The sequence below is a fragment of the Dasypus novemcinctus genome, chromosome 23 (assembly GCF_030445035.2).
Source record: "Dasypus novemcinctus isolate mDasNov1 chromosome 23, mDasNov1.1.hap2, whole genome shotgun sequence".
Taxonomy (NCBI): domain Eukaryota; kingdom Metazoa; phylum Chordata; class Mammalia; order Cingulata; family Dasypodidae; genus Dasypus; species Dasypus novemcinctus.
In genome coordinates, this window is record NC_080695.1 from 64,927,184 (window position 1) to 64,954,672 (window position 27,489).

Sequence of the window (27,489 nt, forward strand, 5' to 3'; positions counted from 1 at the left end):
TCCTGGGAGCTTTTATTTATTTTTAACAGTTCTATACATTTTTTGATAATATATTCACAACATACAATCTAACCATTTTAGCCACTTTCAAGTACACAATTCGGTGGTGCTAATCGCACTGACATTGCTAAGCTGCCACCCCCACTTGCATGACCACTCTTCCGTCACCCCAGACGCCCTGCACCCGTGGTGCAGTAACTCTCCAGCCCTCTCCCCAGTCCCACCCGTAACCTGTATTCTAGTTTCTGACTCCAGAGACGGGCACATTCTAATTATGACCGTGTTTTTGTGTCTGGCTTATTTCACTCCACACCATGTCGTCAAGGCTCACCCATGTCGTAAGGCCCGACGGAGGCCAGGCGGGTAGGGGTGGGCTGCAGGTGCCCCGAGGAGGGGGTCTTCACCTGTCTAAGCTTCACCTCCCTCCTCTGCAAAGTGGGTCCAACGATAACACCTCCTGCTAAGAGTGAGTCTCACCTTGGCTGACCTTGAACCTCACCTCCTTTTTTCTGCTCCGCTCAGTCCTGCCCCGGGGCCTTTGCGCTTGCTGTCCCCGCCTGCTGGAATGTTCCACCATGAGCCATCCCATGCCTGGCCTCCATCGCCCAGGTCTCAGCTCACACATGCGCCACCCCACGGAGGCCCGCCGTGGCCCCCCGGGCGACAGGTCACCGGGCTCACGTGTCAGCTTACGTAATATTGCCCCTCGCCCCCTACGATGTCAGCTCTGCCAGGCTTTGTTCCTGGCTACAGCCTCCACCCCCAGCAACATGCCTGCACATAGTAGGTGCTTAATAAAGACTTGTCGAACGAATGCTCAGGTTCTTACAACAACCACGGGGGACGGGATAGGCGCGAGGGGGCTTCAGGCTGGATTGAGGATGGGCACAGGGTCCCCTCCGCTGGGGAGGGCATGTTTGAGCTGTAAGGACCAGGAGGAGGCAGCTTGGGAAGATCTGGGGGAACAGAGTTCCTGGCACGTGCGAAGGCCCCGAGGCACCGAGGGGGGCCTGGAGTGCAGTGAGCAGAGGGGCACGGGCTTGGGCATGGGGTGCTGAGGTCCGATTTATGTTCTAGAAAGACCCCCACGGGCTGCTGTGCGGAGGGCCAGTGGCCGGTGACGGGCCAAGGACAGGAGGTGACCATCTAGAAAGAAATGACTCAGACAGGGGAGCAGGGGACACCTGGGGAGGGGGCTTTGTCCTAAATGGTCCAGGGAGGTGGCACCTCGGGGTGTGGGATGGGCTGGGCTCGACCCGGGCAAGTCGCACTGCTCACGGAGCCTCGTTTCTGTGTCCCTGGAACGGGGTGCTTTCTGGTGGTGCTGAGGACGCAGGTGAGCCGTGCCGAGCTGTGAGGTGACGGGGAGCAGGTGTGAGCGTGCCTGGCACACGGAGGGGCGTCAGACGTGGCCGTGACTGTCGTTGCTGGAGCCACAGCCAGATTCTAGCCTGAGACTTTTAGAGAAGCAGCTAATAACCGTGGCCCGGACAGGCCGGCTCTGTGCTGGGCAGGTACCCGCATCCGCTCGGCACAACGGCCTCAGGGAGGCAGGTGCTGGCGGTGGCCCCATTCTACAGGTGGGGAAACTGGGGGGCAGAGTCCAGACCCCCCGCAGCCCGCGCCCAGCGCCCGTGCTCCTGGCTCAGCGCAGCCGGCTGTCGCCCCTCCTTACCCCACTCACCAAAGTAACTTCCAGAAGACACAAAAGCGGCTTCTCAAGGTGGTCGAAGACCTGGAAGAAAGCAGAACGTCTGTCTGACCGGGACGGTGGGGAGAAGCCCAGAAGCTGGTCAGGCTGGACACGCGGAAGCGGGGAGAGGCGGGGACCGGCCCGCGCGCTGTCCCCCGGGGGGCAGGCAGCCCGCCGGCCCGACTGCCCTCGCCCCTCGGCGCGGCTCCAGCGTCCGCTCTCTAAGAGATACTTGAAAGCACTCCTCTTCTGTCCTGGAGTGAAATTCATGGAGCTACCGAGCCTCAGACACACAATTTAAAACAAAACCAAACAATTGCAGTGAGGCCCGAGCTGTAGCACGTCAGAATAAAGGAAGAGCAGCGTAAAGTCCAATTACACGGCACGTGAACACACTCGCCACGTTTTGAATGTGTTTTACTCCCTCTAGCTGCAACAAATGTCAAGAGAAAGGAAAGCCCACGTCCCTATAAAATGCTGTACGTATGTGTTTCTCATGTGCTTTATTTGTAATAGCCCCAAACTAGAAACAACCCAAATGCCTATTGGCAGGGGAACGAATAGACCAATTGCAGTACGGCCACACAATGGAAAACTACGCGGCAATGAAGAGGAAAAGCCTATTGAGGCAAAAGAGTGCGTGGATCTCAAAATAATTACATGGAGTGAACGGAGCCAGACAAAAAAGAAATGCACACCAAATGAGTGCACTTGTGTAAAATCCTAGAAAATGCAATCTATGTGACAGGCATCAATGATGGGGAGGGCGGAGAGAGGTAGGAAGGAGGGGTTGCCAGGGGCACGAGGAACGTTTTGGGGGTGACGGTATTGCACTGTCTGGAGTGTGTGCCGTTTTCACAGGCACGTCAAATGTCTGCCGTTGACTGTATGTCAGATCTGTATGTGCAGATGAAGCTCTTTAAAAACAGGCGGAAGACAATATTCAACCAAATATTGTCGGCACTTCGTCGTTGGCATTTTGAAATAAGTTCCCTGTAGTTGCAGGCTCCCTGGGATGTGCCAGCTGCAAGCGCAGACCCACACAGACATGCCGGGGGAGCTCGGGTGTGTGTGACTTGACGCTACGTCGGTGTGACTCCTGGGGTCACGGTTTCACCGAGTGGCCTCTTGGTGTAGTCCTGGGCAGTCCAAGTACAGGCGATACTTGTCTCCCGGGAAAACTCAGAGTGTGTTATAACTGTGCCCAAAAGGCCCCCCAAGGAATTAAACACAGTGTCGCCGTATGACCCAACAATTCTCCTCCTAGGTACACACCCAAGAGAAGGGTCTCAAACAAATACACTGGTCACTGCAGCGGCACCGCTCACGAGAGCCAGAAGGTGTCCCTCGCTGGATGAGTGGAGAAACAAAATGTAGTAAACTCACACAACTGATGATTATTCAGATGTACAAAGGAATGAAATTCTGGCCCATGCTACAATGTGGAAGAACCTTGAAGACTTAGGCCACACGAAAGCAGCCTGGCGCAAAGAGCAAACATTGTATTATTTCACTTATAATGAAACATCGAAATAGGCAAACTCATGGGGACAGAAAGTAGGTTCAGGGGAATGGATGTGACTCAAACAACTGGGCTTGCGCCTACCACACGGGAGGTCCAGGGTTCGATGCTCAGGGCCTCCTGGTGAGGGCCAGCTGGCCCGTGCGCCGAGTCGGCCCACGCAGAGCATCAGCCCACATGGGAATGTGACCCTGCGCAGGAGTGTCGGCCGATGCAGAGAGCTGGCACAGCAAGGTGACGCGACAAGAGACACAGAGGACAGAAAAGAAGTAGCAAAACAGGGAGCTGAGGTGGCACGGGAAAGTAATTGCCTCTCTCCCACTCCGGAAGGTCTGGAGGGTCCCAGGATCAGTTCCCGGAGTCACCTAATGAGAACACAATAGACCCAGAGGAACATACAGCAAATGGACACAGCAGACAGCGGGGGGAAAGGGGGGCGGGGGGGGGGGCTAGAAATAAATAAAATAAATCTTTGGAAAAAAAAAGAAAGTAGATTTGAGGTTACCAGGGGCTGGGAGGGGAGGGGGGAGGAGTGGGGAGTAATGGCTTAACAGGGACAGTTTCTGTCTGGGGGACGGAAAAATTCTGTGAATGGATGGTGGTAAATGTAATTAATACCATTGAATTGTATGCTTGAAAGTGGTTAAAAATTTTTAAAAAAACTTTATAGCTAACCCTATGTTACATATACATTCTATACGCTACCACACTGAACCGTTCGTAGAAAACTGGAGGTTTCCCGTCGTGTGGAGCAGGGTCTGGCCTCTGACCTTTCTCCGCAGAGGACGCGTGTGGGGGTGCTGGAAGTTGTGCGGCTGTGGGGTGAGTCTTCACCAGGTGGGACCGCCCCTGCACCTCCACCACCCTGCCCCTCTGTCTCCACGCCAGGAGTGCGCCCGTCCCTGGGGCAGCGCTCAACGCCTCCCCCAACACCCGCTAGGGGCTGGCAGCACCCCTCTGAGTTGGTGGGGGAGGGAGAGGGGCCCTTCGCCGAGGCCGGGCCCCGACCTGGGATGCCGTGCCCACCTCCGTGGAGACTGGGCTCAGCCCTGGCATCTTCTCCAGGCTCCCTTCCTGGGCCCCCCAGTGTTGGGAGCGATAAAAAGAATGTATGCCGAACTCAGCGAGAGTCAGTAGCACGGCTGCCAGAGAAGAGCCAACCCTCTCAATTAAGCAAACTATAATTAGCTCCTCACAATATGCCAGGTTCCACAACACGGCAGAATCCAAATCTGCCCTGTCACTTCCTTATTCTTCTTCCCCTTCAGGTCTTTGTTGTCCATCTTCCCGCCACTGCCCAGACTGATAAGGCAGTGCGCAGGCGTAAGGCGGGGAAACTGAAACCCACCCTACACGTCAGTAGCAACCATAACCAATCCCTAACTTCCACCCCCGCCTATTACCCCTCCCCTTCCCAAGAGTATATATGCTTTGTTCCCCTCAATAAAATTTGCAGCTTGATCCTCACTCTGTCTCGCTGTCATTCCTCGCGTCTCCTGTCTCACCATTCCCATCCACGCAACCACGAGCCCCCGTTTACTGCCCCGCTGGCCGGGGCATTCACAGCTGGCGCCCGACGTGGGGCAATTGGCTTGCGTGTGAGAGGGAACCGCCGCACCCACCAAGATAGAGAGCTCTCTTCACTACGGCCGATGCAGAGGCGAAAGTAGCGGCGCAGAAGTCCAGGCATCCGGGAAGGATCCTGTCCAGGAGGGAGTCCTGGGAAGACCTACTTAAGGTAAAATTTCTTTCAGTCTCTTTATTCTCCTTACTTTTCTAAAACTAAAGCTTTTCTTATCATGGGACAGGAACAATCTCAACACTATCTATTTCTTAATCAAATAAAGAAAGCACTCAAGGCGCGAGGAATTGTGGTAAAAAAGAAGGGTCCCCCGTCACCGCCTTTAGCTACTGGCGGCTAGTACAAGATGTACTAGGAATCAGCCCCAACCTCCTGATATAAAGAATTTAGTTACAGAAGGGGAGACTGCTTTAAAATTAGGTTCTCAACCCCCTTCGAGTTGCAGTAAAAAGTCTGAGCATCACTCGCAACCCCATAACTTACATTCAAACTTACCCCTCAGTTTAATTTCCTTTGATAGCAAACCCTCCACTCCTTCTACCCCCTCCCCCGAGGATGAGGTCTGTGAAAATAACCCAGAAACTCCCAATGAAGATGTAAGTTGTAATCTTAAACTGCTCTCACTTCCGCCCTGCCTCCTCCCTCACTAATATTAAGCAGGGGCCAGAATAACCCTTTTCAAAGTTGGTAGGCAAATTGTGCATGGCTGCAGAAAAACTGTTTGGCATACCAACACAGAAACAGACTTTGTAAAGCAAATTGCCTTTGTAAATGCAAATGCAGCTTATCAGGCAGCAGTTAGACCTTGCAGAAAGTAGGAGAACTTGTCTGGTTACTTCAGGCTTTGTTCTGAAATTAGCCCTGCCTCGGACGCTGGCTGGGGGGAGCGCAACGGGCAGCAGGCGGCACTCGGCCCAAGCCTTCCCGGCCGTGGCACCCTCCCTGCGCTCCGCAGGCGCGGGCGTAGGCGCCTGCTGATTGAAGCCCACCAAAATCCAAAAAAAATCCGCGCCACCACGAAGAGCAAGGCACTGCCCCTGCTTCCCATCAGGGAAGTGGGAAACAAAGCCAGCCACAAGCCCCAATCCAAACAAGCTTATGAGGCAATCAACTTTATCCCGGCAAACACTAGCCCCCTTTCACAACTTTTCAAACTCCCTGCTGTCTACATGACAACGTAGCTCTAGACTAGTGAAGGCTAATAAAGTTTTTCCATTGGAATCAAGGTCTAAAGGAAGTTTCCAGTTTTAAATCAATAGTTTTCTCCAGAACTTCAAGTCTTGTCCCCTGCTCCCACCCCGCTTTACTCTTCCTTATACTTTTCTTAACTGTTCTTTGTAACCTCTCTGTATTTTGGCCCTTCTCAGCAACAGTTTAAGCTGCTGTCACCCTCCACCCCTCCCCCCAGCCGTTATCTTCCCCCTGCAGCCCTTGCTGTTCTTCCTGCCAGTCCCGCCCACATTGCCAACATATAATCTGCCTTCTTCCTTAGCCACTGCCTACCTCATAGCCATCCGCCCACTCCCACCTATCCACTATCACCCCGTAGCTAGCCCGCCCTAGCCCCAACCCCTCCCCTACCCAGCACTATAAAGCCAAGTGTACTTCCTCAATAAAGCAGACCTGCGCATAGACCTCGTCTCCGTGGTTTCTTCTATCAAACCGCGCGTCCCCACCAAGCCTTGAGCCGCCCGCTGCCGCCCCGGTCCGGCCGTGGGCTCGGCCCGACCCCCGGCAGCGACCCGCCCGCAGCGGCGGCCACAGTTGGCGCCCGAACAGGGACCCCAGCTACGGCCCCTCGCTTGGCCAGTCCGCTGCTGAACCCCCGCACGGGACCCATGCCGTCCTCCCGTGCTGCCGCTCAAGGTAGGGACTCTCCGGCGTCGCTCCTTTCACCCCCCTCTTAGGCCCACTGCCGCGATGGGGGCCTCCCTCTCATCCCGTCAGGTTCCTCAAGTCCGCCTGCTCGCTGCCCTCTTAGAGACTCACCACGTCAAAGTCTCTCTCCGTCAGCTACAGCGGTACTGGGACCTTCTCCTACCCTTTAACCCTTGGCTCGTCACCTGTGCTCTCTGGAGCCCAGAGACTTATGAATGTTTAATTCAGCGGGTAACGTCCGCTATGGAGCACGAGCACAAGCAGTTTCCCCCTGGCCTTATCCCGGCCCTCGTTGCTATCCGCGCCTGTCTCCAAGGTGTGCCCTCCCCTGCCTCCGCTCTCGCCTGTGAGCCTAGCCACCCTCTCACCTGCGACCCTGATGGAGATGACGATACTCGCTCTCTGCCCGCCCAGCTCGAGGCCGCGCTTGAACTGAATCCCCCCACAGCCTCTGATCCAGACCCCAACCAAGATGGCGACCTTCCGCCTTCTTCCTCCCCGACCGCGCCCTGCAAACAATGCCAACATGGCGCGCGTCCTCCTTCTTCTTCCTCTGCGCCCTCTTCCCGCCTTTACCCGCCTCTTCCTGTCTCGTCACCATCCGGTCCCGCCCCGGATGCCTGCCGGCCGCCATTTTCCACTAAACCGGAAGAGCCTCCGGCGCCATCCTGGCCTGTGCCCGGAAGTGACGTGGCCACTCCACCATCTTGGCCCACATCCGGAAGTGATGTCAGACGTGACGTCTCCGTGCCGCCATCTTGGCCAGTCAAAAACACAGTTGCCGCCGCGCCATCCTGGCCGGCGCCCGGTGGCACCGCCAATGCCTCACCTCCATGGCCTGCTTCACCCCCCGCCTGCCCCAGCAGTAGCGGTAGCACCGCGAACCCCCCTCCGCCGGCGTACGACACCACCTTTCTCACCTCCCCCACTCCGCCTCTGGCTCAGATGTTCCCCCTCAATCCTGCTCGCACTCCGCAAAACCCGCAAGCGTGGATCCCCTTTTCCCCCAAAGACATCCAAATGCTCCGCAACGCAATAAAAGAGGATGGCCTTGCCAGCCCTCATGCCCAAGACATTCTCGAGCGTATGGCCATCCCTCGCTGCATCCCTTACGACTGGATTTCCCTAGCCCGAGCAGTTCTCTCCCCCGGGCAATTCATTGACTGGCGAGCCCATCTCGGTGTCCTAATTGACAATCAGATTGCTGACAACGCGCGTCAGGGTGTGCATTACCCTGCGAACGCATTTCTTGGGTTCGGTCCTTACGGCGATCCCAGCGCCTACACTGCCACCCCGCCTGGGTTTTTCCTCCAGCTCCGTGACTGTGTTTTCCGAGCCTTCCGCTCGTGCGCCGCGGCCGCCCCAGAGCCCCTCGTGAAGCTTTTCCAAAAACCCGAAGAGCCATTTAACGAGTTCGTAGCTCGTGTGCAGGCCGCTGCAGAGAGGCGAGTTGTCGGCAACGCAGCTCGCGAGTCTTTTGTTAAAGACATCCTGCAAGAGAGGGCTAACCCAGCCTGCAAAGCCATCATTCGTCCCCTTCGTGACAAGCCGCTCCAAGACTGGGTCCTCGCATGCTCCGGAGTTTCTGGGCAAGCATCTGCGCTTGCAGCGGCTATCGTCGCGGCAGTCCAAACAGCCAACACCTGCTTCCGCTGCGGCGAATTGGGCCACTTCGCTCGCGAGTGCCCCAACCTTCCGGCTCCGCCGCAACCCGTAGCCCCGCCTATGGTGCCACCACCGCGCCCTGTTCCTGCCGCCCGGCCGCCTTCCACCCCCTGCCCACGCTGTGGAAAAGGGTACCATTGGGCCCGCGACTGCCGTGTCCCGAGACAGCCTTTAAACGGGCAGCGGGGCAAGCCTCAGCCCCGCCACCAAGAGGCTCCAGTCGCCCCGCGCCAACCTCGCCCGTAGGCATCCACTGGTCCGTTCCCATGTCGCCCGCTTCACAGCCGCGCATTACCATCAAAGTCAATGGAAAGTGGATGGACGGCCTTCTTGACACCGGCGCAGAAATCTCCTGCATCCCCCTCTCCCAGGCTCGTGACTTCCCGCTTATGGCTGGGCCCGTGGTCATAGGTGCCACCGGCCAGTCCACCTCGCAACAGGCGGCAGAAGACTTCTCCTGGGAAGACACCGAGGGGCGATCTGGCTTCTTCCGTCCTTTAGTCCTTAGAGACATCAAACAGGTCTTGTGGGGGCGTGACATTCTACATCAATCTGGCGCGGTTCTCTTCACCCCGCAACCATCGCCGTCCCCCCAATAGTTTTGGCCGTTGCTCGCGTTCAACCTCCAGCACCCGTTCCTCTGCAATGGGACACAGAGGAACCCATTTGGGTGGAGCAATGGCCTATGACTGCCCCAAAACTGGCTATTCTTCAAGACCTCGTGGAAGAGCAGCTCCGTGCTGGCCATGTTGAGCCCTCCACCAGTCCATACAATACTCCCATTTTTTTCATCATCAAAAAATCCGGCAAGCCACGCCTCCTCCACGACCTGCGAGAGATCAACAAGCACATCAAACCCATGGGCTCTCCTCAGCCCGGCATGCCTCACCCTTCGGCCTTCCCGTGAGATTGGTATGTGGCAGTCCTCGACATCAAGGACTGCTTCTTCTCTATCCCCCTGCATCCAGCTGACCGTCCGCGGTTCGCCTTTACTGTTCCCCAGCCCAACCACCACCGGCCTGCCAAATGGTATCAGTGGAAAGTCCTCCCCCAAGGCATGAAGAACAGCCCTGCCATCTGCCAGCTGTTTGTGGCTACTGCTATTGAGCCCTTAACCTCCGAGGCCACTATCGTGCATTACATGGATGACATCCTTGTAGCCCATCCGAGCGAGCCAAAACTACAAGCTATAGTTGCCAGTCTTCTCTCCAATTTAGAAGATATTGGTCTTCAAGTCAACATAGAAAAGGCTGTTTTCCACCCACCGTTTCAATTCTTGGGCTTTGAAATCTCAGAGACAATCACGCCCATGGCGCCGCTTATAAACGTCCCCAAAACCATGACGCTCCATGATCTCCAACAACTGTGTGGCCAGCTTAATTGGCTGCGCCCGTCGCTACCCGTCACCACACATCAGCTGCAGCCTCTGTTCCGGCTCCTTCAGGCCGCTGGCCCACCATCACAGGCACCCACCAAGAAGATCACCCTGTCGTATGAAGCGGAATGCGCCCTGGGCCGTGTCAACTCTGCCCTAATGGACTGCTTGCTCCAACGAATAGACCCAAACAAGCCATTTGCAGGACTCGTCCTTCCCACCCGTGGAACACCCACTGGCCTCGTTTGGCAGGACGGTCCACTCCTGTGGGTCCATCTAGCCAAAAGCAAGCTTCGCAAAATCACCCCCCAATCCGTCCTGTTCGCGCAGCTCGCCATCGCCCTTGTTGAGCGCTCCACCCACCATTACGGGCGTCATCCAGATGTCATCATTTGGCCCCTTACAGCCCAGCAGGTCACTCACTTGCTGAAAAACTCTATAGACATGCAGGCGCTGTTCCTCCTATTCCCCGGCCCATTCGATAATCACTTCCCCCAGCACCGCCTCATACAAGGCCTCAGCACGCTCCCCGTCGCAGCTCCTGACCATTTCCCGTTCCCGTCCTCCAAGCCACTCCCCAACGCCGCCATCGCCTTCACGGACGCCTCCAAGCACTGCCTTGCTATAGTCCTCTACAAGCCCAACTCCACACAACCCCTCTGCCACACCCGCCAACATAGCAGCTCTGTCCAAGTGGCTGAATTGAAAGCCGTTACTCTGGCTCTCCAATACCTCCAGGACCAGCCAGTAAATATCTTCACAGACAGTCTCTACTGCCTGCAGGTCTCTCGTATCCTTGCCTTTGCGGCCTTCCTGCCGCCTGCTAGCATCGGCAACCGGGACATCAACCTGGCCTTAGCTGACCTTCAACTCCTCTTAGAGAGGCGGCGACAACCCTGGTTCATTGCCCACATCAGGAGCCACTCAGGCCTCCCAGGCCCCTTGGCTCGCGGCAACCATCTCGCTGACCAGGCCGCCCAAGGTGCTTCCATCAATGCCCTCAGCCCTGCAGCTGCCGTAGGAGACATTATCAACCAGGCAAAGACCTTGCATGCGCGCTTCCATCTTGGTGCGCCCGCCCTCCATCGACTCCTCCCAGAACTTCCCATCGAGACATGTAAACATCTAGTGTGTGCATGCCGTTCCTGCGCGCCTTTGCTGCCCCTGGGGCCACTCCAGCCCCAGGGTGTCAACCTGCGCGGACTGCGGCCCAACTCTAGATGGCAATTAGATGTCACTCATGTCGCCTCCTTTGGCCGATGGAAATTCCTTCATGTTGCCATCGACACGTTTTCACACCTCTGCTACGCTGTCGCCCTCCCGGGAGAGTCTGCCAAGTATGCCACTCAAGCGCTCCGGGAAGCCATCCTCTTCATGGGAGTTCCCTGGGCCATAAAGACAGACAATGGCCCCGCCTATCGCAGCGCTGCCTTTGCCGAGTTTGTGAAGCTCTACAACATCACCCACCACTTCGGCATCCCATACAACCCACAAGGCCAAGGACTTGTTGAAAGAATTCACCAAACCCTCAAGACCCTCGTTCAGAAGACTAGAGAGACTCAACCCCGTCTCACCCCACATGAAACAGTCACGCAGGTGCTCATCCAGCACAACCTGATGACCTTTGACTCTGAGGGGCTTTCGCCCGTCCACAAGCACTGGGGGCCCTCTTACCGGCCCACTCCAGCCCCTCTCGTCCTCTGGCGCGACCCGCTCACTAGCAAGTGGAGCGGGCCAGCGCCCCTTCTCACCCAAGGGCGAGGATTTGCCTGCGTCTTCCCGGAATCCGCACCCCAGCCTGTCTGGATCCCTGCTCGTCTCGTTAAGCCCTTCACCCCACACGGCCCTGCCGACCTTCCACCTCCCAACCCCCCTCCCCCTGATGACTTCCCCCTGCCGTAATGATGGCCCCTCTTCGCACCTCACCCCCCCCGTGAGGTTTTTCTCCTCTTGTCGTTGCAGATGATGCCTCCAGCTGCCCAGTCGAGCCCGCCTGAGTCTGCCCCTCCTGCGCCATCACCCGCAGGGACCACACCAGCCCTCTCCCGCCGCGAGCGGCGTCGGCGCCGCTTTCTTGCCCGCCGCCTGAGCCGTCTCTCCCTTGAAGATGATGACCCCGTTGAGCAGCAAGTTCTCCAGCTCCTCCATCGAGCCCGCGCTGCCCACACCCCGTCCCCCCACCCTCCCCCACCTCATTCATCTCCTTATCCTCATGCTGTCTCTAGCCTCCTCTGCTACCGCCAACCTGAATCACCAGCCCTTCAATTGGACCCTCAGCCTCTGGCAGTTTGAAAAACTTCTCGCCTTCAACGTGACTGCTGGAGCCCCCTCCTTCACGCTGCACGTTTGCCGGCTGGCTGGATACGATCACACGGATACTAAAATCTCAGGCTCTGTTATAAATACATTTAACATGGGATACATCAGTAATAGGTTGCCACCCCGACCCAAGTGCTCAGGCACCCCTAGCAGTGGTCTTACTGGCCCCTACGGAAGAACTCTTTCCGGTTACTATATATGCCCCCCTTCAGTGAGAGGCTGTCATGATCCAACACATTACTACTGCCCATCCTGGGGCTGTGAAACCATAGCCTACGGCCTGTCTACAACCCCAAAAGACAAGGACCCATATCTCACCCTCAAGTATGGAAATCGATGGGACCGCGTCACACTTTCTGTCAAAGACCCTAATTCAGATCAGTGGTTCACAGGCCGCACTTGGGGGATCCGTCTGTATATGACCGAGTATGACCCTGGTGCCTTTTTTATTATAATGAAAAGACCACCCTCCACTTCACCCCCCCCGCCGTCGGCCCAAATCGGGTTCTCAATCCTCCAAAGACACAACGGCCTCCTTCTCCACCCCACTCCACCTCGCCCGCTCCTTCGCCCGGTACCCCCCTTACCATTGCCCCCCTCAGCTCCCATGCCCCTAAACCTCGCTTGCCCCCTGCGCGATACTCTAATCCCCTCATTAAACTAATCAATGCCTCCTACGCCTCTCTAAACGCGTCTCACCCCAACCTAACTCAAAACTGTTGGCTCTGCCTTTCCCCCTCTCTTCCTCTCTATGAACCTATCGCCACCAACCTCTCCTTTACCGAATCCTCCAACCAGAATCCTACCGAATGCAATTGGAACGTCTCTTCTATCCCCTTAACCTTCCAGTCTGTTTCTTCCACCGGACACTGTGTTCATTCTCATCGAGGCCCTCACTCCTCCCCTAGTGTTTGCTCTAGTTACTCCTCTCCCAGCACCACTGCCAAATTCTTAATCCCTCATAACACCTCTCAATGGCTTTGCACCTCCACCGGACTAACCCCCTGCCTCAGCGTCGCTACGCTCAACGCCACTAATGAAATTTGCCTACTCATTTTCCTAACCCCCCGAGTCCTTTTTCACAGTGACGACGAATTCTTTTCCACCCTTCAACGGCATAAATTCCCCGCTCATATCCAAAAAAGAGAGCCTATCACTGCCATTCTTACAGTAGGTTTCATCCTAGGTCTTGCAGGGGCAGGCACTGGCATCGCTGCCCTTGCCACACAGTCTTCTGCCCTTTCCTCGCTCAGACAAGCCGTCGACGAAGACATCACCTACCTCCTAGACGCAGTCAAATATCTCAAAGACTCCCTCAACTCCCTCTCTGAAGTAGTCCTCCAAAACCGTCGTGGCCTTGACCTCCTCCATATTAAGGAAGGGGGCCTATGTGCCGCCCTTGGAGAAGAGTGCTGCATCTACGCCAATTCCACCGGCCTAGCCAAAGACAATCTAAGAAAGGTCCAAGAGGGACTTGACAAGCGCCGCCGAGAGCGAGAGAGTGCCAACTATTCCTCTAGCCTTCTACACACTCTCCTCCCGTACTTTCTCCCCTTTTTAGGCCCACTCATTGTCCTCATTCTGGCCCTTACAGTGGGGCCTTGGGCTGTCCGAAGGATAGTCCGCCTCGCCAAAGATCAAGCAAACACAGTTTTCAGCTCCTTCGTGCAAGTCCACTACCAACGCCTAGCCACCTCAGAGCCCGACCCTCCACGCCCACGCGCCACTCGGCGCCCCCGTCCCTCCCAGCGCTACACCTCCCATGTTTAGCTCCCAAAGTTCTCCCCTTCCCGAGGAGGCCCGGCACGCACAGGTGTGGCTCACGAAGGTGGCAAGAGGCGGCCATCGATAGGGCCCATCGTGGTCGCCTCGAGCTGTGGGTACGGGTTCTCTGCCCTCCGCATGGGGAATCGGGCGTTTCGGCCGCCCTCCCCTCTGCTCACGCCCCCCTCGTGTCCCCCACACCCCTTGCCGGTAACCCCTCCTCGTTCCTTTCCTCTCCCCTCACCCCCCCCCCATCTTTCCTCCCCACGAAAACGTCAATCCCGCAAAACCTGCGCATTCTTATTTTCAAAAAAGGGAGCAATTGTCCCCTGCTCCCACCCCGCTTTACTCTTCCTTATACTTTTCTTAACTGTTCTTTGTAACCTCTCTGTATTTTGGCCCTTCTCAGCAACAGTTTAAGCTGCTGTCACCCTCCACCCCTCCCCCCAGCCGTTATCTTCCCCCTGCAGCCCTTGCTGTTCTTCCTGCCAGTCCCGCCCACATTGCCAACATATAATCTGCCTTCTTCCTTAGCCACTGCCTACCTCATAGCCATCCGCCCACTCCCACCTATCCACTATCACCCCGTAGCTAGCCCGCCCTAGCCCCAACCCCTCCCCTACCCAGCACTATAAAGCCAAGTGTACTTCCTCAATAAAGCAGACCTGCGCATAGACCTCGTCTCCGTGGTTTCTTCTATCAAACCACGCGTCCCCACCAAGCCTTGAGCCGCCCGCTGCCGCCCCGGTCCGGCCATGGGCTCGGCCCGACCCCCGGCAGCGACCCGCCCGCAGCGGCGGCCACAAAGTCTCAGTTTAATCTTACAGTAATAATCCAAAAATGTGTGTTAATAGTCTGTTTAAACTGCAAAATGAAAACTTAACTACACTTATGCTGCTCAAGTTATTTTAACTGATTGCTGATAACTAATAAAAATGTTTCCAAGCACAAGCTTTCATATTACAGGCAACATGAAGTCCAGAAGAAATCTTCAAGGGTATAATCTATGATATGCTATATAACAGAAGATTTAAAAGCAGCTATACCAAGAAAGTAAGAATTATGAGTCAATTGTAAATAAATTATATATTTTTGTTAATGTGTTGTAATTGTTCTATGTTTGTCTGTCTGTTCGTTCAATGTCAATGTATATTGTAATACCTCCGGATGGTAAATATAAATTACTAGAAATTTTTAAAAGAGCTCTATTCAAATGGCCAAAAATTAAATAAGCACTTATATTAATACTTAAGTTTATTATATTAATACATAAGTTTAAATGTTAATAAGATATCTACAATAATAAAAATTGTAAATCTTAATTAACAAAATTAACTGTACGTCTTCATAAAAAGTTGTTTTTGCCTAGATTAAAATGAATAACTTATTTTTCTTCACAGAATAATATAAAGAATGTAAAACTTAAATGAATATTAAAAAGGTTAAAAGTTTGTGAAAATGCTAACTGAAATGTAATAAGTTTTGCAAAAAGGCGTATTTTGTCCTAAAGTAGAATGGCTAATTTTTCATAAACTCTTGAAACTTAATTTGCATGTGGCAAGTTGTAAAAGGTATTGTGATAATTTTAAGTAAGGGAATGTGTTCTGTAAAGATAAAAGTTGTCTTCAATAGTCTATATGGTTATAAATAAAAGGTTTAATAAAGCATTGTTTACATTAAGGTATTAAATGGCTAATTCCAAAAGGTCATTCTTAAATATATATAAAATTGATGATGATAATAATAAAAGGTAATTTTATAACAGGAAAGATTGACCGCAACCAGCCTCCCCTGCCAACTTGCTTCTAAAAACCATTTCTAATATTGCATGCTACTAAGTATTTAAAGAAAAGTTCATTATTTTAACAAGCTTGTTTAGTGTTTTCAGTATTATAAGAAGTTTGCTTAATAACTTTGTATGTAGGCTATATGGAATTTGTTTTTATTATTTAAGAAACAGAAAATGATTTTGTCCTGAAATAAAATGATTAATTATTGGAAAGAGTAGAATATAGGACGAAACCTGAGTGAATGCTGAAACTGCAGAAAGTTGGTGGAAAAGGAATTTTTACAGTTAAAGTTAAATAAAATTTAATGGGTCTATCTATAAAATTTTACAGGCTTTGGTGTCGGGTAGTATGCTGATGCAAAGTTAAAAATTTTTGTTCTTTCTCAAAGCCTCTCACCATTAATCTGTTTTGGTAAAGTTCTTATCCTCAGTCAGTATACAAAGAAAGTCTGTCTTGTGTTTCTTGTGCTTATCATTTCCTAGGTATTCCAAGAAGGAAAGCTTTATCTCTTAAAGGAACATAATGTTCAAAACTGCTTTCTCAAAACCTAATCCTGAACAGTAGCCTTTTATTTCAAACTAATTATGAGATTTGTTCTTTTACCTTGAAAGAAAAATTAAAGTAATAATTAAGTTCATTTGATATGTTATAAGCTAAATAAAGGTGTTTTACAGTGTTACAAAATTAACAACTTTTTCTTCCCTTAAACCCTCTATTAATTAAAGTCGTATGGATAAAAGGTTTCTATGAATGCTTAAAAGTGTATAAAGTTACCAATATTTCAGCATAATATTAAAGAAAAGTACAATGTGGTTGATTATGGTTTTAATTATTATAAAAGAGTATGTGTCACAAAAACAACCTCTTATCATAGATTAAAGTAACAACATACTATGCAGCAATCCCAAACACTGCTAGTTTGTTGCAAAAAGTTAAAGTCCAGCTATATGGCTATCACTTTGTTTTAAAACTTCCTAAGACTCTCTTTAGTGTCTTCTTAAACAAATCAAGCCAGCTGCATTCCTTTATCTGTAAAAAACCCAACAATAAACTTTTGCAGTGCTTTTCAAGACTGTGTGCATAGCCCAACCATCCTGTACAGTATTTACTGATAGTAATAGTAATGGAAAAGCAGCATACGTTACTCCTCAAAAAGGTTTAGCCAACTCCTTATTAATCTGCTCAATGCACAGAGCTTTGAGCCATCATTAAAGTTTTACAAATGTTTTAAGAGCCCTTGAACATTGTCTCTAACTCTAAATATGTAAGTCTTACTGTCAAGCATATTAATACAGCTCATATCTTTGCTACTGATGAGTTCTCAACTTTTCGCTAACTTGCAACATCTCATCATGTTAAAACAGCATCCTATTTACATTACTCATATACGCTCTCATACCTCTTTGCCTAGTCTTATAACAACAAATAATGCAAGAGCTGATTTATTAGTAGGATATTTGCAGGATGCCAATAAATATTATACATCAACTCATATTAATACTAAGGGACTTAGACATAAATTTCCTCAATTAACAAAACATCAAGCTCAAGAAATTATTTGTACCTGTCCCACCAGTGAACCCTTAACTACAGTGCCTTTTCAGGCTGGAAATAATCCCAGAGGCCTGACTCCTAATCAATTATGGCAAATGGATGTTACTCAAATACCATCCCTTAGTAAACTACAATCTGTTCACGTTTATATTGACACTTATTCTCATTTTATGTGGGCTACTGCTCAAAGTGGGGAACAGTTTCATCATGTTCACTCACACCTCTGGTCTGCTTTTGCTGTAATGGGATGCCCTCTGAAAATTAAAACTGATAATGGACCTTCTTACATTAGTAAATCCTTTGAATCTTTCTGTTTAAAATATGGTATTGAACATGATACCAGCATTCCTTATAATCCTACAGGTCAAGCCATAATTGAATGCAGCCATCATACCCTAAAAACTATGCTTTTAAAACAAAAAGGGGGAGATGATGGTATTATAACACCAAAAGATCAATTAGCTAAAGCTTTATTTACTTTACATTCTCTTAATGTTTATAATTCATTAACACCTGTGGAATGTCACTTAGAAAATGTCAAACATCTACAGTAGACACAGGAAATGAAGATCAACCAATATTCTGGAAAGATATTTTAAGCAATGTGTGGAAAAAAGGCAGGATTATAGTAAGGGGGTGAGGCTATGCTCTTATCATTTCAGAAAATGGAGAACAAATTTAGTTATCTGCGAAAAGGATTAAACTCCAGAATGAAGAGCTGGAGTCTTCTACAACTTCTGATGATGGTGATCGTAAGTAATAAGGAAGCTGCCAGCAATTACACTTATTAGGCCTATGTACCTAACCCCCCATTACTTAGTGTTAACCTGGAAAAGCCCATTCTTTCATAGATATCTGAATAAAACCCATATATTCCCTATACCAATTGATAATCCATTGCCAATTAAACCCTATTAAGAAAAAGAATAGATAATCTTATATTACCATTTGATTATCAACGCTTATGCATTGGTAATCATCCTTCTGTATGTATGTTAAAAATCGGGCCATAGCTATCCTCAAAAATAATAATACTCAGTTTATTGTGACTTTATTTCCCTCTTACGATTTAATCATGACTAAAAATCCTGCTTATAATTGTCCACAAAAAGACGGTAGGGATAAAGAAGGATGGCAAGAATGCCATATAGGAAGAGGATCTGTCATTTTTTATGATTCCTATGGAAGAGCGTGGGAAAGTGCCCCTATGGGGAGTCCCATTGAATATAATGACAGATTTATTTGGCATGGTCTAAATAGTAAAGGACAACAAAAAATAATTTTTACTAAAAATAATAGTGTTTGGAAACAGAAAGGGAAATGGATCCCTTCTTCATGGTGTAATATCACATCTATACACAAGCAGAAGTATCTGTGGAAAGTTTTTCTAGGCATAGCTCCTACTATAGAATGGATTGGGAATAATAGTAAGAATAGTCAATATCTGCATTTAAATCAAATTCATCTTCAGGCATGTGTAAGAGATCCTTATGTGTTTGTGGTTGGGAAATTAACTATAACCCAAAAATGTTCTATTCTATAAAAATGAGGCCTTGCATCCTAGTAGCCATTACCCTACAACTAACATACTATGGAGAAGGCAAACTAAAAAAATTTTACTATCCCCATCCGTGTCAAAGAGAGCCGCCTTCCTCCCTATATTGGTAAAAAATTAGCCTCACAGGTTCAGTTGCTGCAGCTGCCACAGCACATGGTGCGGTCACCCCTCGGGCTGAAGAGTGGTTTGCTGGCCCGGCGGGGGAGCAGCCACGGCAGGCCAAGCCGCTGCCCCCATAATAGGGTGGCTGGTCGGACTCACCGCCACCCCTGAAGGGAGCTCGGCATGGGCGCAGAGTGCCCTCGGGTCTCCCCTTCTCGGCGGCCATGCTTCCGCGGCCACCCCTCCTCCCGGGTGGTACCACACGATGCCTGTGGGGCAGTACCCTTCTTCTTCCTTCTCCCTGCGCAGGCGCAGGGCAGAAAATTCCAGTCTGCCCTTTTCCCCTCCCCCGACAGCAGCAACAGCCAGGCGTGGGCGGAAAAATCCAGTCTGCCCTTTTCCCCTCCCCCGACAGCAGCAACAGCCAGGCATGGGCGGGAAACTCAAGTCTGCCCTCCACCCCAGCAACAGCAGCCACCAATCCCTAAACCCTGCCCCTTCCCCCAGCAACAGCGACAGCCAATCCCTAACCACCACCCCTCCCCCGTCCAGTACTGCCCACTGACCTTTCGCCGGCAACCAATCAGAACAGGGCGTGGCTTCGACCAATCAGCCTTCCCCAGCCCCTATAAAACTGTTGCCTCTCCCTCAATAAAGTGGACCTGCGTGTTTACCTTGTCTCCGCGGTAGTTCTTCTGCCGTGCGCCCACCAGTCCTGAGAGCCCCCGACAAGGGCCTGGCCTCCCTTGTCCCCAGTTCGTCGCCTGCTTCTCCGGGCGACCCCTTCGTCGCCAGCTTCGCCGGGTGACCCCGTCAGCCGAACCGCGCAACCCCTGTGAGACTGACCCCTCGTCTGCTGCCGGACCGGCCCCTCGTCCCAAGTGGGACCGACCCCTCGTCCTGAGCTGGACCGACCCCTCGTCCGCAGCCAGACCCCACCTCTACCGACCGAGCAAACCGTCGCAGTTGGCGCCCAACGTGGGGCAGAGCAACCCCACCGCCACCGACTGAGCAAGCCACCGCAGTTGGCGCCCAACGTGGGGCAAGGCAACCCCACCACAGCACAACGTGGGGCAGAGCAACCCCACCGCCACCGACTGAGCAAGCCACCGCAGTTGGCGCCCAATGTGGGGCAGAGCAACCCCACCGCCACCGACTGAGCAAGCCACCGCACATGGTGCTCTTGGTCATGGCCTCATCAGCTTGCAATACTTTAAACAACAACAACAAATTAGCCTAGAATCCAGTGCGCAGTCTCTTAACTCTATGCAGCAGCAACTAACATCCCTCGCCCAAGTTTCTTTACAAAACCACAAGGCCCTTGACTTACAGCTGAAAAAGGGGGAACCTGCCTTTTCCCCAGGAAGAATGTTGCTACTATACAAATCTGGTATTGTTGAGCAAAATGTTAAAATACGAGAATTGCGGGAAGGGATACTGCCCTCCCAGTCCTCCTCCTCCCCGATGTTAGTGTTATTAATGGAACTGAACCTGTACCTGTCCCCAGCATGGACTACATTGCCGGCCACTCTAGAAGAGCTGTGCAACTTATCCCACTTTTTGTTACCTTAGGCATTTCTGGAGCCCTAGCCACTGGTACTGCGGGGTTAAGACTCGCTCTTACCCAATATACAAAATTATCTAAGCAATTAATTAATGATGTCCAGGCTTTGTCGAGCACTATACAAGATATTCAATATCAAATAAACTCTCTAGCTGAGGTAGTGTTACAGAAGAGGGTTAAATCTGCTTACAGCAGAACGTGGAAGAATATATCTAGCTCTGCAGGAACAGTGCTGCTTTTATGCCAACAAGTCTGGCATTGTTCGAAATAAAGTTAAAAGGCTTCAAGTGCGACATTCTTAATACTCCATAATACAAAATGACTGTGTTCCTCCACCGGCCTCACCCCATGTCTTAGCATCCAAGCCCTCAACACCACCCGTGAAACCTGCATGCTTGCTATTATACTCCCCCGCATTTATTTTTATAATGATAACCAATTCTTTGACTCCTGGCAGCGTCACCTTCTACCAACCTACGTACAGAAGAGAGAAGTTATCACCGCCATCACAATCACTTCACTTTTAGGTCTCGCTGGAGCCGGCACTGGAGTAGCAGCCCTAACTACACAACAAACTTCTTTCTCCTCTATCAGGCAAGCCGTCAATGAAGATATAGCCCACATCGAAACCTCCATTTCCCATCTAGAAAAGTCCCTAAATTCATTATCTGAGGTTGTCCTCCAAAATTGCAGAAGGCTCCTCTTAAAGAGGGAGGGATTTATGCGGCATTAGGAGAGGAATGCTTTTTTTTATGCTAATCATTCCGGCCTTATTAGAAATAACGTAGCTCAGCTCAGAAATGGACCAGCAAAGCGTAATAAAGAGAAACCCAAAGAAATTTCTCCTGGGGGATTAATGGAATCCTCCCTTATATTCTTCCCATATTGGGCCCACTAATAACTATACTCCTCATATTGTCTTTTGGACCTTGGGCCGTAAAAAGAATTATTCAGTTAGTTAAGGACCAAGTTGACTCCGCTCTCGGCAGGCCCATTCAAGTGCACTACCATCGACTCCACCTCGCTGATCAGGGTATATCTATGGACCATCCAGACTGCCTCCCCTAAGACATCAACTCTCCCCGCCAATAAGCTGCTGAGTGCAAGGTACAACACTGCAAGAGACGGTTAGAGGTAAGCACAACCTAGCTGTTCTCTGAGAAGCATGCCTCACTAATCTAGGGGGTCCGCTCTGTTTGCAAAGGCCACTAGCAGGGTGCTTCGACCACATTCAGCCTGCACAGGTAGGCGGGATGCATCGACAGCATCACTGGCCGCTCAGGGAGCTGGGCTGGTTAGCCAATGACGGGCAACTGAACTGACCTAACAGTCAACCTAAGACAGGGACATGGCCTTTTGCTGCCATGCTTCCCGATGACGGGTAAGACTGGTCACGTGTGTGAGTGAGCTAAAACGGCTCACCGGGTGCAGTTCCGACCTAAGACAGGCACGGTCCCCCCTTTTTTCTATTCGCCCTTGTAGCACAGTCGGTAAAGCCCCCTCTTCACATCGAGAAAATGAGGACTCTGTTTCCCTCAGTTAGCCACGCAGAAGGTACTGTGCTAATATAAGAAAAAGGGAGGAGATGTTGGGAGCGATAAAAAGAATGTATGCCGAACTCAGCGAGAGTCAGTAGCACGGCTGCCAGAGAAGAGCCAACCCTCTCAATTAAGCAAACTATAATTAGCTCCTCACAATATGCCAGGTCCCACAACATGGCAGAATCCAAATCTGCCCTGTCACTTCCTTATTCTTCTTCCCCTTCAGGTCTTTGTTCTCCGTCTTCCTGCCACTGCCCAGACTGATAAGGCAGTGCGCAGGTGTAAGGCGGGGAAACTGAAACCCACCCTACACGTCAGTAGCAACCATAACCAATCCCTAACTTCCACCCCCGCCTATTACCCCTCCCCTTCCCAAGAGTATATATGCTTTGTTCCCCTCAATAAAATTTGCAGCTTGATCCTCACCCTGTCTCGCTGTCATTCCTCGCGTCTCCTGTCTCACCATTCCCATCCACGCAACCACGAGCCCCCGTTTACTGCCCCGCTGGCCGGGGCATTCACACCCCAGCCCCCCCCCTGGGGCAGGGCATGCTGCCTTCTCTGGGCTCCCCCCATCCTTGGACCATCAGGTCAAGGAAAAGACCCTGAAATGCCCAGGTTAGCATTTCCCAAAGTGTTTGGAGAAGATCCGAAAAGGTGCTCTGGGGGAAAGGGCTTCAGGAGCACACGGCTCATCCAGCTGGTTCGAGGATATTTAAAGCGAACGTAGGGAAGCGGACGTGGCCCAGTGGCTAGGGCGTCCGTCTACCACACGGGAGGTCCGTGGTTCAAACCCTGGGCCTCCTTGACCCGTGTGGAGCTGGCCCATGCGCAGTGCTGATGCGCGCAAGGAGTGCCCTGCCACACAGGGGTGTCCCCGCATAGGGGAGCCCCACGCGCAAGGAGCGCGCCCCGTAAGGAGAGCTGCCCAGCGCAAAAGAAAGTGCAGCTTGCCCAGGAATGGCGCCGCACACACAGAGAGCTGACACAACAAGATGATGCGACAAGAAGAAACACAGATTCCTGTGCCGCTGACAACAACAGAAGCGGACAAAGAAGAACACACGGCAAACAGACACAGAGAGCAGACAACTGGGGTGGGGGGGGGAAGGGGAGAGAAATAAATAAAATAAATAAATCTTTAAAAGCAATTAGGTGGGAGTGGATATGCTCAAGTGTTTGAGCACCTGCTTCCCATGTACAAGGTCCCTAGTTTGATCCTGATCCTTCCTAAAACAAAACAGACAAACAAATAAATGAAAAGAAACCAACTCTCACTGGGGAGCAGATGTAGCTCAGTGGTTGAGCGCCTGCTTCCCATGTACTAGGTCCTGGGTTCAATCTTCAGGACTTCCTAAAACAAACAAAAACAAGTTGGGAAGGTTCTGAACAGGGGGAGATACGGTTGGAATCATGTTTCTTGAAAGGCCATTCTGGCTGTGGCACAAGAAGGGGACTGGAGAGTGAGTGAGGATATTAAGGGGGCAGGGGGATGGGAGGAGGCTCGATTCCTGGGGAGAGGAGATGGGGCTGAGAGTGTGCCCGGGAGTTATGCTTTGAAGGAGGGCGTCTCCACCTTATTTGTGCTTCAAGCTCGTCACTGGCTGCCTCTGGCTCTTCCGGTAAAGATAAAACTCCCTACAGGCCTTTGATAAACTTGGCCCAGTCTGGCTCCTGCTGTCTCACTCCATCCTCTTTGCTCCCCTTCCCAGTCGCCCCACCACACTCCCTCTCGCCTCAGGACCTTTGCACAGGCAGCTAGCTCCCACTCTCGGGAATGTCCTTTCCTTTGCTTACTTCCTGGTCTTCCTTAAGATCTTGGGTCAATCAGCACTTCCCAGAAAAGCCTTCCCTGCCGCCTCCAGCTCTGCACTGTCCCTGCTGTGCGGCACAGTGGGATTTTATCCCATGTGCATTCCTGGGTTAACGCCTGCCTCCCCCATAGAAGGTAAGCTTTCAGGGGGACAGGGCTGGCTTGGGCTAAGCTTAGCTCTGGCTCAGTACCCAGCTAATGAGCAATGAACACTGGTCATGCGACGCCAGACGGCTAAGTGGATGATTGGTCCCAAGTGGGCAGAAATCTTGGGTTGACGCCATCCGATGGGCCAAGCAGACCTGTGACAATGGGCGGAAGAAGTCCTCCTGGGGCCTCCTGCTTGGCGGGCCGCGGGTGGAGCTCCCGCTCAGGATCGAGGCTTATCCAGCTCTCCACACCACACCTCGCTATCGGTTCACATCTGCCACCCCGTGGGCCCCCGGGGGGGTGGGATGGGGTGGGCACTTCTGACCTCTGGGTGTCAGGCACGGAGCCTGGCCTGGGTGACACACTTGATGAACGACTGTTGAGCTGAACTGCACCTCACCCTGGCCTGGAATTCCCAGAGGCCTCGATGAGGTGAGACGTGGGGAACGGACGGAAGGACGGAGAGCGGACCAACCACTTGCTGAGCTCCCATGGGGTACGATGGCCTGGGCTGGGGGGTGTTACACCCATATCCCTCACAGCAACCATTTCACGGAAGAGGAAACCGAGGCATGGAAAGGTCAAGTGTGACCACCAAGGGTCACTTACCCGGGGCCTCAACTTCTTAATATTGAAGATGGGATGAGAATATATTTACCTTGGAGAGTCACTGGGGAGGACCAGAAAATGATAATGGGAAGCGCTTAGTATCTGCTGGGGTCCAGAGCACGGCGTCCCTCTGTCCCACGGAGCCCAGAGGGTACTGGGCGTCGGCTTCTCCTCTGGGTTGGTCCCCAAATCCTTGACCCTGCACAGGGCCAGGAGGGGGGCAGGTGTGTGAGGCAGGGTCGTGCAAGGGCTGGGTCAGAGCCCATCCTTATTTAAAATTTGGATATTTTGCTCAACAGGATTTTTTGGTGTTAATTTCATTTCTAAAAACATTGCATTCAAACATGACTTATCTGATCACGGGTTTGGGGGCACCTCCTAAGTTGTGGGCCCAAAGCGGGTGCCCCCCTCACCCAGCCCTTGCTAATAATGTCTATTTCCCGCCCTCGCCAGCCTGGGCAGTTCAGGTCTTTGGGGAATTTAGGGGAAGAGTTTTCCGGTCTTCCGGCTTCCTCTCTGTAAACGGGGGGAGGGCTTCCTGGCTCCCACGAGCCCGTCCATGGAACTCACTGCTGAAGTAGAACCCAGGTCACTGGGGGCTGAACGAGTGTCCCTACTTGAGCCCACCCGGCGCCCAGCCCCCCTTAGGCCCTATGACCTCTCCTGGTCACACTCCTCCTCGCCAAGTCTCCACTTGCCTGACTTTTTAAAAAAGCCATTTATTGAGATATAATTCACATACCATGCAAGTCACCTACTTAAAGTAGAATGCAATGGTTTTTCAGATATTTACAGGGTTGTGCAGCTCTCACCAGTGTTTTAGAATTTTTCCTTACCCCAGAAAGAAACCCGGGCCCCCTGGGCTCTCACCATCTTCTGCGCACCCTCCCAGCCCCTGAGGAAACACCCACCTGCCTCGGGTCTCCGGGGATTTCCCCACCCTGGACACTTCACAGGGATGGAATCTGACCACGCAAGCGGTCGTTGGTGCCTCTCACGCCATCCTGTCTGCAGGGGGCAGCCACCCCGCAGCCTGGGTGGGAACCGCATTCCTTCCTGTAGCCGAATCCTCCTCCACGGTGGACGGTGGGGCGGGCCACGTCTTCTTTGTTCTTGGTCCTTTCCACTGTCGGCTCTGGCGAATAACGCGGCTACGAACACGCGTTTTGTGTCAGTTGTCGTTTCCCGTGGGTTTGTACCGAGGAGGGGAATTGCCGGGGCGAGGGGCCCCCGGGGTTTCCCGGGTGACCGCGCAGCACGGCGGGGAGGCGGCGCCTGCCTCCCGGGGCCCTCCCCGCAGGCCCCGGAGTCATGCCCACCCCGGGGTCCCAGCGTCCTTCCCGGGGGGGGCGGAGGCTGGCCCTTCCCCGCGCCCCCCAGGTGCCCCTGCCCGGCCGGTTCCCAGGCGGTCACCCCTCCCTCCTGAACTGGGGCGGCACCGTTCACGCCAGGCCGTGGCGCGCGACAGGGAGGCTCGGGGCGGCCGTGGGGAAAGGACAACTTTTCACCTTGCCGCCTTCCTCTTCCGGGCTCCCCCGCCCATGGGCCCCCCGCCTGCCCCTGCCCCCTCCGCGCTCCTCCGGCCGCCGCCGCCGCCGCCGCCGCCGGGCCCCGGCCAGGCGGCTCCTCCGCAGGGCGCGTGGGGAGGCGGGGCCGAGCCTGCGCCCGGACGGGGGCGGGACGCGCATGGCCGCAAAGCCAGGGTCCCCCGGCTTTTCAGGGGAGCCTCAGCCCGCGGGTGCCGCCCCCAGGCCGCCGCTGCCCGCGCGCCCGCACTCAGGTAACGTCGGGGCAGCGGCGGCCACCCCCGCCCCGCCCTCCCCGGGCTCCGGCACGCCGCCCATTGGTCGGCGGACCCCCGGGGGCGGGCCCTGGGCGGGGCCGCGGCGAGCCCGCCCTGCAGACCACGCCCCCTCGTCCTGCCGGCCACGCCCCCTCGCCCGCTCGGCTCTCGCAGTCGGAGCCAAGCGGCGGGCGGAGCGCAGCGGTCCCCAGGTAGGGCGCTCTGCGGGGGGCCCAGGGTGGGCGCTTTCCGGGGGACCCAGGGTGGGCGCTTTCCGGGGGACCCAGGGTGGGCGCTTTCCGGGGGGGCCCAGGGAGGGTGTGGGGCGCCCCGCCCCGAGGTCCCGGGAGCCGCCGAGTTGGGGGCCTCGGCCGCCGCCGCCCGCGTTCCGGGCCCTGGTGCGGGTGCCCGCGGGCTCGCCGGCAGGAGGCGCCGGGCTGGCTTCTGCGCGCTGCGGGGAGCGCGGGGGAGCGCGGGTTACTCCTCCGGGGGAAGGTGGGTGTGGCAGCGCGGGAGGCTCTCGGTGGGGGGCGTCGGGCCGCGCTTCCCGCCACCCACCTGCTTTCTGCGGGCTGGGCCAGCTCACCCCCGCCGGCGCCCTCGCCCGCGGCTGCAACGGGATGGAGGGGAAGGGACGGGGCGGTCGAAGGCGCGGGCCGGGGAGGTGGCGCCAGCTGTGGGCTCGGAGGGGGGGATCGCGGGCAGCGGAGGGGGAAGTGGGGGGGCTCCGCCCTGGCGCCGAGCGATTGGTCGCCTCTGGGGGAGGAGGAGCCGCCGGGCGCGCTCGCCCGGCTGTTTGCGCGCGGCTGGGGGCCCCCCCTGGCGGAGGCGGAGAACTGCCCCCGCGCCCCGCGCCGAGGTGCGCGGGCGGGACACGCCACGTTCTTATGCGATTTTTCAAAAGGAAGCCCCAGGCCCCGCCGCTGCCGGAGTGGCTGCGCGTGGGGAGGCGTCCCGCGCCCGGGCAGGGCCTCCGTTCTCCAAGGTGGGGGTCTCGTTGCCGGGGTTCGGGAGGCCTCTGGGTGTAAGTTTTCCTTCCTTAAAAGGCTGCGTGAGAACGCGGGGCGATGGCAGCCCGGGCCGGGAGAAGCGCTGGCGGCGGGGTTTGAGGGTTCCTGCCTGTCCGGTCTCTGCGCCCCGTGTTGCGCCTCCACTTCCACGGGCGAGAGAACTCGTAAAAGCACAACCGGCGCCGATCCGCCGCGGCTCAGTGAAACCGTTTCCTGA

At 53.6% G+C, this 27,489-nt stretch overlaps 1 protein-coding gene and 1 long non-coding RNA gene across 6 annotated transcripts in view; one reads left to right on the top strand and one right to left on the bottom strand.

Annotated features, from left to right (window-relative positions):
- On the bottom strand, nt 1–26,946 carry LOC105745919 (uncharacterized). 3 transcript variants are annotated; one of them, XR_011647225.1, is made up of 5 exons: nt 26,821–26,946; nt 25,391–25,630; nt 24,529–24,678; nt 1,685–1,735; nt 1–1,457 (listed from the first exon to the last, which is right to left on the bottom strand). It is a non-coding gene; the product is annotated as an uncharacterized lncRNA (long non-coding RNA). The 3 variants fall into 3 exon arrangements; XR_009183087.2 differs by having other exon boundaries at nt 1–1,351; nt 26,821–26,943; XR_009183086.2 differs by lacking the exon at nt 26,821–26,946 and adding an exon at nt 25,988–26,192 and having other exon boundaries at nt 1–1,351.
- Nucleotides 26,402–27,489, top strand: part of CARHSP1 (calcium regulated heat stable protein 1) — a 7,784-nt gene continuing 6,696 nt past the window's right edge. Inside the window, exon 1 of one of the 3 annotated variants that reach the window (XM_058286489.2) lies at nt 26,402–26,474. Coding sequence is in view for 2 of the 3 variants with exons in the window: in XM_004456129.5 (XP_004456186.1) it covers nt 27,150–27,286 (137 nt within the window). In the remaining variant the exon portion in view is untranslated. Of the gene's footprint in view, nt 26,475–27,091; nt 27,287–27,489 lie in introns of those variants that run through there. The other 2 variants (XM_004456130.5, XM_004456129.5) reach the window with 2 other exon arrangements.